Here is a 12,049-nt window from a genome sequence, read left to right as displayed (position 1 = left end):
ATTTATTAAGCCCCTGGCTGTGCTGGGTGTTCAGAGTACAGCTCTGGGCAGCATCGGTTCTGCCTTTCAGATCCCTTCTACTGGATCAGCCCCGGGGTGCTGGTTCTCATCGCGGTGCTGCCTGTGCTCCTCCTGCAGATTGCTGTGGGCCTCGCCTTCCTCTGCCTGCAGCGCAGACTGAGAGGTATGGGGCAGAGGGTGGGTGGATCAGGGTCTTCCCCTAAGTGAACTGGCCTCTGAGAGCTAGGTCAGTTAACATTTATTTTTGAGTGACTTCTGGGTTCCAAACTCCATAGCGACAAGTTTTACATCTTACTGAATGTTTTCATATGGATAATAGGACCTTGCATTTCCCTATGAGGTACCTCTGATATAAAATAGCCCCACTTTAAAGAGGAGGCAACTGAGGTCGGGAGTGTTTCAGTGACTTACTGAAAGTGACACATGTAAGCATCAGAGCTCAGGCCCTGCCCCATACCTAGCAGCTTCATGCAACTGGGAGAGTGTGAGCTTCAAAGTCAGACAAGTCTAGGCTTTCAGGAGTTTTAAATATACTGAAGTGAAAGTCCCTCCTGTTACAGGGGGACAGTGCTCAGCTCCTGGCTGAGGCTCCCCAAAATTGATATCAAATTCACAGGTCCAGCCGCCTGCCCCCAGACAAAAGAAAATCACTGAAAAGCCAATGTTGGTGAAAATGGAAGTCAGTCTTTATTCAGGAATACCAGTGACCTGAGGAGAGATGTTGAGCTAACCCATATCTCTGGTAAACCTGAAGGACAATGGCCAAGCTACAGCCATCTACAAGACAGGTTTACCAAAAGGTTTATAAAGAGGGAGATGAGAGAACGGACTGTGAGAAAATGAAAAGCAGGAGGAGGGGCACATGAGCAGGGAGGGCCTCACGCAAGGTCTCAGGTGCAAAGTCCCACCAAGACTCCATCTAGTTCATGCTCCTGTCCTTATCATGGAGTCTGGATAGTACATGCAAGTCTGTAGCTTCAAACTGGCTGGAAAACAACTTTACATTCATGCAAATAATGTCACCTTGCCCCATAACCAAGGTCCAAAATATCAAATAACCATGGGGAAAGAGGGAACTCAGAGAAATGCGTGCCAAGCGGGGGGGGGGAAGCTGTCTTTTTAAAATCTTTTAGAGCACATGTCGTGTTAGGTCCCAACATGGCTTCAATCCTGCTCACTCCAACACTACCACAGAGCAGGTGTTCAAAAATTTTTTCCTCCTTCTTTTACATTCAACACTGAGGACTCCAGTTCAACTGTCCATGAAGCTACTCTTTTGTGCCCAGAGTTTCCATTCGGAGCCTTTTTCCCCCACCAAGTGTTCTCCCCAACACCAAAACACAAAGGACCTTCACTCTCCTAAGAGCATAAAGCAGCAACGAGGGCTGGGGCATGTGGGAGGGGGCAGGTATTGATGGGATCAACAACGGGGTCCTTTCTCTTGCCTTGATTTCATCCCAGATGCTTGGTTACCTATTTCTCCCACATGAAAAAGTCCTTTAGCCCATATGGCCAAGTAGAAAAAACCTGAATGATGGAGTTAGGTAGACTGGGTTTGAATCCAATCTCAGGCACTAAACTCTGAGCAAAATTCTTAGGTTCTCCACTACTTAGCACCTTGTCTGTCAAGTAGAGACAACATCCTCCCTCCTAAATTGTAGGAAGGATTAAAGCAGATAATGCTATGCAAAGTGCCTAGTACAGAGCCAGACACAAAGTAGCTGCTCACTAAATATTTCCTTCCTCCCTTTATCATTCAGATAGAAAGTGGCTTTAGATTTACAAAGTGACAACCCAGCAGGGAGGAGTGGCAATGGGAACAGAGAACCAAGAAAAGGAGCATAGAGCAGTGGGGGGAGAAAATAAGATCTTACGATGGTTTGAGGCGTTGCTATTTTCTGAGGCTCTTGGCATTCTTTATTTCAGTATTTAATTCAGACAACAGCCAGGAAAAGAGCCTGAACTCTTGGCTCCAAATCCAGTGCCCTTCCAACTCTCTCCTAAGGATGCTCCCAGGTTGCAGAGAAGTAACCTGTACAAAGGCCTAGGGCGCTGGGTTTGGAAGGGTCCCCACCTAGTGCCAGTGCAGAAATTAAAAATGTTGCCTTTTTCTATTTTAGGAAAACTTCGAGCAGAGATAGGTGAGTTCCACACACCCTCCACGGTACCCCCCAATTCTTCCCTTTTGGTCTTCAGTATAACTATATAGATATTTTCTCAAACCATCTCTGCCTCTCTCCCAATACCCTGAACTCCCTTCAGCTGAGAAATTCACTATTTAAAACTCCTCCAACCAGCTGAGAATTGTAGACAGTCTCAGTGCTCTCCTGCCTTCAGCCAGGGTAGGGGTAAAATCCTGTAGCTTCCCTTCCTCTAACGTCTATCAGGACTAGAAGCAATTTTAACAAAGACTCAGAGGAGAAAGAATCCCCTTTGACTGTCCCACTAAGTCCATTTTCATATGTTCCTCTTTCAGAGAACCTCCACCGGAATTTTGGTAAGTGCTGGTATATCCTGGCCCTCCTGGGTCAACTTGGTGTTTCACTCAGGTTCCAGTTGCCTGGGGGAACAAGGACCCCTGGCTCCAGAGTGGCCCCCTTCCTCCCTTCCTCTCTTTTTCTTTCTTTAAGTCGTCATTTGCATCTAGGATTGTTAGATAATAGCAAATACTTATATACTCCTTTTATGTGCCAGGCACTTTATTAACAGCTTTTCAAATGTTAATTCCTTATGCACATTATTTCTCTTTTTGGGAATTACAAAAACAAGGTAAACAGATCCTTTGCACATAAACTTGGTGTCTAGTTGGAGAGGTGAAACATACTTGAAGTAACAGAACAAAGCATATATATATTATCTACTGTATGTACATGACAGAATGAGTTTTATACACAACTTATCAGAGAAGGCTTCCTTGGAGGAAGAGTGAAGCCACCAAGCCCCACAAGAAAGTTGACTTTTCAAGGATATGGTCTCTGCCTTTTTTGTTCACTGCAGATTGCCCAGTGCCTACAACAGAAGGGCACTCAAATATTTGTTGAATGAAAGTTGCAGAAGAAATTATAAGAGGGAATCAGGCAGAGCACAGATAGTCCTTGCTCTGAGCAATCTTTCTGAATGGCCTCTCCCCCTGAGGCTGTAGGTGATCCTACTCTGCTCTCCGATTTATGACATTGGACCAGCATGCAGACCACACACACACACACACACACACACACACACACACACACACACACACACACACACACACACACAGTCTTTGAGCACCCAAAGAGGAGGAACAGAATCTTTTGTTTTGTAGGATTTGAATATCAAAGGTCTTAACTCTCTTGTACAATGATCTCTTCGACAGTCTGGTAAAGTCTAATGGACCCCCTCCCAGAATAGTGTTTTTAAATGCACACATAAAACACATAGGATTATGGGGGAGGGGAGGACACACATTGTATTGAAATATAGTTATCAACATATAAACAAGTTATAGAGTAACATATTTCTTTAAATAACAAAATGCATCACATCACAATGTAGCAGCAAGTCTAATAACTTGTAATTTCAAAATATTGATTAAACATAAAGTTATTTCAAGATTTCTCTAACAACTCTAATGGGAATGAAAGCATCTGTGGTTTCCATTGGTGATAAAGTCCCAGGTGCTGCTGTACTATGGTTTTTGCTTATATTTTTAATGGAAGAAAATGCTAAATCCAGTTAGAGGTTAGTGAAAATAAAGATGTAGTGCTATTCTCATCAAGGCTTTCTAGATTCTGTCCCCAGAGTCCTTTGGTGTTCTTTAACCGAAGGTTAAGAAACTCAGTAAGAAGGGTGGGTGGGGCAGGAGGGCAACACATGTTAATCCTGTTTGTTCTGGATTGAACGATTCAGATCCCCACTTTCTGAGGGTGCCCTGCTGGAAGATAACCCTGTTTGTAATTGTGCCGGTTCTTGGACCCCTCGTTGCCTTGATCATCTGCTACAACTGGCTGCATCGAAGACTAGCAGGTGCAGTGGCTGGGCACTGAGCAGTTGGGGACCAAGTCAGCCTGGGAAACAGAGGAGCCTGGATTTCCTTCCTTCTCTGTCACCCTACCCAATCCCAGTCCTTAGAGAAAATGTGAAGAGAACCACTTACTGAGATCGGTGGGGTTCCTCAGTGGAAAAGGACGGGTGGTCAGTTCGAATGTCCAGAAGCGAGGATGTGGGGGAGGGAGCTAGTCCTCTTCCACTGACCACTTATTTGTTTCTTTGTTTTCAGGGCACTTTATTGAAGAGCTAAGTAAGTTCTCTTTTCTTTCTATAAGCTGAAAACAAAAAGCCAGGAAAGGGAGCCACAAGCAACAGGAGGAAGAGGGAGGCTATTGAGGAATCACAATCCAAAATGAGAGGCTGGAGAGCCTGGTGGAGGGAGGACCACTCCAGCGAGGTAGACGGGAAGGAGGTCAGCTGTTAGAGACAAGTTCACAGGTGGCAGAGAGGGAAGCTGGCGCACCCCCACCTCCTGCCTGATTCGCTCCACCTGCAGTGCCCCTCAGCAGGAACCCCCCTCCAGATGGCCTCCTCCCACTCTCTATAGCAGCCACCCTGTGCCTTTCCCCCAGGACTAGCCACTGAGGCAGGCACAGAGGCAAATGACCCCAAAGGGCTTTTTGTCTTCCTGGTTCAATGGTTTCACAATAGAAACTGCTGACATAGATTTTTCAGGTTATTTTCTCCTTCTTCTAGGAAACCCCTTCTGAGTGATGTCGCATCTTCGCGGGGCTGGAGAGCCTGGTTGTCTCATCCATCAAGCTGCACACTCACTGGCCTCTCTGCTATGGGACATTCCAATCTGCACTTCCAGGAACACTTTGAATTCCAAATATAATTGATTTTCCATCTTCTATGTCTACCTTTTCCTTCTCCTTTCTTCCATCCCCCCTTTTGCTACCCACATCTTTCCACTCCTTTCTCTAATCTTCCATCTGGAAGCCCTCTCTGGCTAAGTCCAGGTGGGTGCCCCTCTCTCCATTAGAGGACCCCTATGCTGGAGAATAACAGACAGGACGGTCTGCCATGAACTGGACACCAGGAACCTCCTCACTGCAAATTACAGCACAACTTTGCAAATGCTTGTTGTTTCTTCCAAAACCCCAGCAGTGACTGGGCAGAGCTGAGAGCTGTGGAGGGTAGAAAGAATAGGAAGAGCCCAAACATGGAAGAGCTGAGTGAGCTGCAGAGAAACGATATGCGGAGCCCTAACCAAAACCTGGAGATGGGCAGAAACCCACCAAAAACTGGCCAGAGCTCTATCTCATCTTGGCAGCCGACTAGAAACTAGGGAAGCAAGGGATTTGAACTGGGCAGCACATCTGTTTCAGAATGTTCCCTTTCCCCTTTTTTGTGGGGGGGAGGTGACTGGCTGGTAAAGGGATTGGAACCCTTGACCTTGGTGTTAGGACACCTCACTCTAATCGCCCAGCCCCCTAGATTGTTTCCCTTCTACTTCCACATCTTCCGGGGGTCCCCCAGTCTCTTCTCCTCTTACCCTTTTTCTCCCATCTTCTTACCTGTCAGAGCGCCACTGTTTTATTCAACAATTACTAGTTGATGGTCTTTCAGACACAAAGAAACAAGCAAAGTGCTAATTAGCAATAATATAAATTTCCATGTACACATTTCTTTTCCCTTTTCTTTTTCCTATTTCCTTCATTATCCACTCACCTCTCTCCCTCTATCCCAGCCTCCTAACCCTGGAGGCCAGTCCTCAGGAAAACCAAACACAAAGACCTCAGTTGGAAAGGTCATTTACTTAAAGACCCTCACTGCCTCCTTTGCCTTCTCTCCTTTGCATGCCTTCTCCCTCACCTTCCCTTCTCCTGGTGGTATAGACCCTCGGAGGAGACCCCTTTCCTCCGTGCTTCTGATCCTTCCCAGCCACAAGGGAGGCATCGTGAAAGAAGCCAAGCCACTGAGTCAGGGTCACCCAGCATTCAGGGGTGCTTCCCAGGCATAGTTCTTTGCTTTTACAGCCCTTCCAGTGATCCAAAAGGCCTTCCTTCTCCCCAAAGCAGAGGTCACAGACGGGGCAACAGTAAATCTTCTCCTTCCTCTGGGTCTGCTGGTAGCTGACCTGCCTGGGCAATGAGCTGAAGGACTTGCCACAGTGGAAGCAGTGGTTGGGCTGCTCCATGAGATGTGCCTTCTGGTGGCTGGAGAGATCAGCTTTCTTGCTAAAAGTCAAGGGACAATGGGGGCAAGAGAAGACCTTGAGTCCTGAGGGCTTCACTGGATGAGATTTGGATCTGGTATCCAGGCAGGAGGTTCTAGTGTTGGGTGCCTGGGTCCTGGTTACAGGCCCCGAGGTTGTAACAATGGGCTCCTGAGTTCTCCCAGTGATCACCTGGGTCCTGGCCATAGGTGCTTGGTTATTAAGTACAGGTGGCTGGATCTGAGCCACGGGGCTCTCAGTTCTAAATATGGCTTCTGGGTTCCTGACCACTGGTGCATAGTTCACATCCACGAGCAACTCAGTGGACCTCGGGCTCCTGAGGATGGGTGCCTGGAATGCAGCTGTGCCTGGAATCCTCACAATATGCTCCTGTTTTCCAGCCTCTGGCTCCTGGTTCTGGTGTACCTTTTGGTGGCGTTTGAGCTCAGACTGGTCCCGGAAGCCCTTCCCACACACGGGGCATGAATGGGGCCGGTAACCCAGATGGACANTACTTAAAGACCCTCACTGCCTCCTTTGCCTTCTCTCCTTTGCATGCCTTCTCCCTCACCTTCCCTTCTCCTGGTGGTATAGACCCTCGGAGGAGACCCCTTTCCTCCGTGCTTCTGATCCTTCCCAGCCACAAGGGAGGCATCGTGAAAGAAGCCAAGCCACTGAGTCAGGGTCACCCAGCATTCAGGGGTGCTTCCCAGGCATAGTTCTTTGCTTTTACAGCCCTTCCAGTGATCCAAAAGGCCTTCCTTCTCCCCAAAGCAGAGGTCACAGACGGGGCAACAGTAGGTCTTCTCCTTCCTCTGGGTCTGCTGGTAGCTGACCTGCCTGGGCAATGAGCTGAAGGACTTGCCACAGTGGAAGCAGTGGTTGGGCTGCTCCATGAGATGTGCCTTCTGGTGGCTGGAGAGATCAGCTTTCTTGCTAAAAGTCAAGGGACAATGGGGGCAAGAGAAGACCTTGAGTCCTGAGGGCTTCACTGGATGAGATTTGGATCTGGTATCCAGGCAGGAGGTTCTAGTGTTGGGTGCCTGGGTCCTGGTTACAGGCCCCGAAGTTGTAACAATGGGCTCCTGAGTTCTCCCAGTGATCACCTGGGTCCTGGCCATAGGTGCTTGGTTATTAAGTACAGGTGGCTGGATCTGAGCCACGGGGCTCTCAGTTCTAAATATGGCTTCTGGGTTCCTGACCACTGGTGCATAGTTCACATCCACGAGCAACTCAGTGGACCTCGGGCTCCTGAGGATGGGTGCCTGGAATGCAGCTGTGCCTGGAATCCTCAAGTTGTAACAATGGGCTCCTGAGTTCTCCCAGTGATCACCTGGGTCCTGGCCATAGGTGCTTGGTTATTAAGTACAGGTGGCTGGATCTGGGCCATGGGGCTCTCAGTTCTAAATATGGCTTCTGGGTTCCTGACCACTGGTGCATAGTTCACATCCACGAGCCCCTCAGTGGACCTCGGGCTCCTGAGGATGGGTGCCTGGAATGCAGCTGTGCCTGGAATCCTCACAATATGCTCCTGTTTTCCAGCCTCTGGCTCCTGGTTCTGGTGTACCTTTTGGTGGCGTTTGAGCTCAGACTGGTCCCGGAAGCCCTTCCCACACACGGGGCATGAATGGGGCCGGTAACCCAGATGGACACGGCGGTGACGACTCAGTCCAGAAGCATCACAGTAGGTCTTGTCACAGAGTGAGCAACAGAAGGGCCTCTCCCCAAGATGCATGCGTTTGTGGTAGCCAAGGGTCTTGGGGCTCCGAAACAATTTCCCACATTGGCTACAGCTGTTAGTTTGCTTGGGGCTGTGAACAAACTGGTGGCTAAGGAGGTAGGAGCGCTTGCTGAAACACCTGCCGCAGGTGTGGCAGGAAAAGTTTGGCCCAGCTGGGGATGCTTGGAACACTGAGGTCCTGTCCACAGAGCCAGCTAGAACAGAGGGCGGGCTTTGACCTGCCCCTCTACTATCAAGGGAGAAGACCTTGTCATCACTAGTCCTCTCATCTCTCAGTCTCTGACCTTGAACTCGAAGTTTCTCTTTCTTACCTCCTTTCGCGAATGAGGAAGAATAACATAAGATTCACTATGAAATCGCCAACACGAGCTCTCTGTCCAGCCCAAGCCACCTTCTTTCTTCCTGCCCTCACTTCCCCACCCAGTGCATTCGATCTCACTCTTGGACTTCATAGGCTAAAGATAAGAAACTTGGTTTTTCAGATTAAAAGCAAATAAAAATTGTGCTGGAGTCTTTCAACAATGTCAGCGATCTAAATTTTAACTTACTGTTTTTCCTGAAACTATTTCCTCTCATTCTCAATATTGCTCACACTCCCACAGACATCCCAGACACCCAAAGGTGACCACATAATAGATCATGCAAATTGGGACATTTGAGAGTGAAAAGAGGTATTATTAATAATCAAACTGGGGGCCGTCCCGCATCTTACTTGGGAGAGCGTGGTGCTGACAACACCAAGTCAAGGGTTAAGATCCCCTTACCAATCATCTTTAAAAATTAATTGATTAATTAAATAATCAGACTGGGATGATGCATATAAACCAGGACTGTCCTGAAAAACTGGGAGGTGTGACAAGCCTGGCCTGTTCTCTCTCTCAGCTCGTTACTCTACTCCCAGGAACATGTCTCCCCTACTCTAACCTAGCATCAAGCTTATCTCCCTTGCTTCTCTTTTCTCTTGGACAGAAAATTTTAATCAAAGCAGAATCACTGACATAAGCAACCTAAACATAATCTCACAATCCCTAGAAACTGAAAACATTCACTTGTCCTGAAAGGCTTAGATATTCATCTAAGCCAAGGAACTTGAGCCTGTGATCTCAAGGTGTCTTCCAGCTCCAAGTCTGACCAGGCTGGAAAGGTGTAGGCTAGGAGAGGTCATAGGGAGCCTTGATCCTCTCAGTCAGCTCTCCATCCTTCCAGGGGTTGTGTGGGACCCTTTTTGTCTTCCCCTCTCCTTTGCAACTCTTACCTGAAGGGAGGTCCTCTCTGCTTGGGGGATGAAGATCTGCTTTCCACCGTCCCTCTTCTTGCTCAAGCTTACTGACCAGATCTGGTTTATGCAGAAAAATTCTGGCTAGGGAGTAGGCATGAGAAAGAGTTGAGTTGGTCTTGGGCTTGGCCCCTTCACACCTGATGGGGATAACAGGCTACCTCTTATATCATTGGTTTAAGAACCATAACCTGGGATACTTAAGTACAGGAACAAGATATTCAAAAGGCCAGCTCCTAGCAAAGTTCCTGGCATATAGGAGTGACTTAGTAAATAATTGTCAAATGAACAGTTAAAGATGCATATTTTAAGAACACTGTCACCATGTGTTATCTTTGCCTTCATGCAGGCTTTCATTTCTTTTCCTTTTTACCTCTGAGCTTAGTGACCCAGATCTTCCACACCTGGGAGGTATAAATCCAGGGGTCAGTGAAGCTAAATGTGAGCTGATCTACCGGTGCAGGGAAACCAGATGCTCCAGGGCCCTAGAACAGGGGGCTTGCTGAGGGACCCCAGCCTCTTACCAACAGACACTAGGTTCCTGAAGGTCTCCGCCATGACATCCTCATAAAGGACCCTCTGACTGGCATCTAGACAGTCCCACTCATCCTGGGTGAAATTCACTGCCACATCCTCAAAGGTGACTGGCTTCTGAAAGAGCAGGAGAGACTCAGGGAGCCTATATATACAGAGACTGACATCCAGTCTCAAGGTTCAGAGAACTGAAACCTAAGAGAAAAATGAAACCACAAAAGAGAGAAATATAAAAAGACAGGCATAAAGCCAGCAACTGTAAAGAAAAGACAGCAAGGATAGAGAGAAAGAAACATGTAGGGGGGAAGGGAGGGAGATATATCAAATATAAATAGGAAAGAAAAGCAAAGGAAGAAAGGCTGCCACTCTGACATTTCAGGAAGCACTCCACAAAGGATGCCAGGGGGGTCCAGCAGCTCCTTTTCCTGGTTTCGTTCAGCTTGGAACAATCTGAGGCTCCATTTGACCTGCAGGCAGGGGAATGGATGAAAGAGCCACTGGAGTCTGGGGCCTGGTCCCTCCCTCTCTCTAGTGTGGCCTCCTCACCTTCACCCTTGCCTTCTGCCAGCAGTCTCTCTCCATGGCTTCCTGCAGGGCAGCTGCCACTGTGCACACCTGAGGGAGCTGCTGCTGTACCGGTTCAATTGGCTTCAGCTGGTCCAACACCTTCTCTTCTGTGATGATTCCTTCTAGCTTTATTTCCTCTTGGCCAGGCCCCCAGGGATGACTGGACTCTTTCCTGGGGCTATCTAACTTCCAGTAACTGGGCAGATAAAGAGGCCCTGCAAAGTTCCCAGGTTCGGATGTGGTTTCCTGTGACAAATGTATCTACTCCAAGGTGCAGTCTTCCTTTTTTGTTCTGCTGTCCAAATTCTCCTCTTTCACAACTGAGAATACCTTTGTTCCCTCAAAGCCTGGGCCATGGATTTCAGGGCCCTGGTCACCCTTGGCTCAGCTGCCGTTGTCCAGAAATGCCAGGCTGGGGTAAGCGTCTGCCTTCTCTTCCACTCTGCTTCTAGTCACTGGATGGTGCCCACGTCTAGGAACCTGAAGTCAGAGAGAAACAAAACACATCAGCAAGAGGGAGAGTAAGAAACAACGGCTTTCTTATTTGGCCAAGGAATGCATGCTCTGTGTTGTTGAATCCTCTCAGCAGTGCCACATGAGGCACAAATTACTGGCAGAGATGCTGAGTAACTTGTACAAGGTCATTCTTGATCCACAGGAGAGTTGTGTTTAAATCTTAGACTCAGTACCACTGAACTGCATGTGCCTGGGGTAAACAGGCCTAAATCTGTCATGAACACCTTGAATGAGCCTGACTTTGTTTCATAAGAAATGTGAGAATAAATTTAAAAAAAAAAAACCTCTAGGGCCGGCCCGTGGCTCACTCGGGAGAGTGCGGTGCTGATAACACCAAGGCCCCGGGTTCAGATCCCATATAGGGATGGCTGGTTTGCTCGCTGGCTGAGCGTGGTGCTGACAACACCAAGTCAACTCCAAGGGTGAGCAGGAACTGTGGTGCGGGCTCATTGTGAGCCCTGGATAAGTGATTGCTGTTAGGTTGTTAGTATTTTTTACAAGGATCTGTCTGTATATATTAAAAATCCACAGCGTGGTGCTGATAACACCAAGTCAAGGGTTAAGATCCCTTTACCGGTCATCTTTAAAAAAAAAAAAAAAAAAAATTAAAAATCCAGGTCACAGAATCATATATATTTGGTCCTGGTAGGGATCTTAGAGGTTTTTTTTTTTTTTTTTAAAGATGACCGGTAAAGGGATCTTAACCCTTGACTTGGTGTTATCAGCACCACGCTGTGGATTTTTAATATATACAGACAGATCCTTGTAAAAAATACTAACAACCTAACAGCAATCACTTATCCAGGGCTCACAATGAGCCCGCACCACAGTTCCTGCTCACCCTTGGAGAGCTCCTGCAAACGCAGCTGAACTCCCGCCTCTTCCTGGAGACAGCCACTCAGCCACATCTCCCCTCCCTCTCGCTTTTTTGTAGCGGTAGTGGAATTGAAAACACCGGCAAGGAAAACGGCATTTTAAGAATACAGTTAATTGGGCCGATCCCGTGGCGCACTCGGGAGAGTGCGGCGCTGGGAGCGCAGAGCGCTCCCGGTGTGGGTTCGGATCCTATATAGGGATGACCGGTGCGTTCACAGCGCTCACTGGCTGAGCGCGGTGCGGCTGGTCTCAAAAAGGACAAAAAAAAAAAAAAAAAGAAAAGAATAGAGTTAACTGGATCCCCAAAAAGTTGTCATGAAAGCTGCACTCC

At 47.9% G+C, this 12,049-nt stretch overlaps 3 protein-coding genes across 3 annotated transcripts in view; 1 reads left to right on the top strand and 2 right to left on the bottom strand.

Moving 5' to 3' along the window:
* Positions 1-4,900, top strand: part of MOG (myelin oligodendrocyte glycoprotein) — an 11,814-nt gene extending 6,914 nt beyond the window's left edge. The window contains exons 3-8 of the mRNA XM_008588867.1: positions 71-184; positions 2,142-2,162; positions 2,498-2,518; positions 3,907-4,023; positions 4,277-4,297; positions 4,744-4,900. Coding sequence (XP_008587089.1) covers positions 71-184; positions 2,142-2,162; positions 2,498-2,518; positions 3,907-4,023; positions 4,277-4,297; positions 4,744-4,757 — 308 coding nt within the window. The 3' untranslated portion in view covers positions 4,758-4,900. The remainder of the gene's footprint in view (positions 1-70; positions 185-2,141; positions 2,163-2,497; positions 2,519-3,906; positions 4,024-4,276; positions 4,298-4,743) is intronic.
* A 909-nt stretch (positions 4,901-5,809) lies between these two features.
* Positions 5,810-7,329, bottom strand: LOC103604307 (zinc finger protein 57 homolog). The gene is given in 3 exon segments (XM_008588873.1): positions 5,810-6,634; positions 6,738-6,782; positions 6,784-7,329. Coding segments are annotated over 3 exon segments (1,416 nt in total).
* A 170-nt stretch (positions 7,330-7,499) lies between these two features.
* On the bottom strand, positions 7,500-10,341 carry ZFP57 (ZFP57 zinc finger protein). Its single transcript, XM_008588872.1, has 3 exons — positions 10,306-10,341; positions 9,750-9,876; positions 7,500-8,275 (listed from the first exon to the last, which is right to left on the bottom strand). Exons 1-3 carry the CDS (start codon positions 10,339-10,341, stop codon positions 7,500-7,502), a joined length of 939 nt encoding a protein of 312 aa, XP_008587094.1.
* Between the last annotated feature and the right edge of the window lie 1,708 nt (positions 10,342-12,049).

The sequence above is a fragment of the Galeopterus variegatus genome, unplaced genomic scaffold, assembly GCF_000696425.1.
Source record: "Galeopterus variegatus unplaced genomic scaffold, G_variegatus-3.0.2 Scaffold5077, whole genome shotgun sequence".
In the NCBI taxonomy this organism is placed as follows: Eukaryota; Metazoa; Chordata; class Mammalia; order Dermoptera; family Cynocephalidae; genus Galeopterus; species Galeopterus variegatus.
This window is presented reverse-complemented; position numbering and strand designations above follow the sequence as displayed.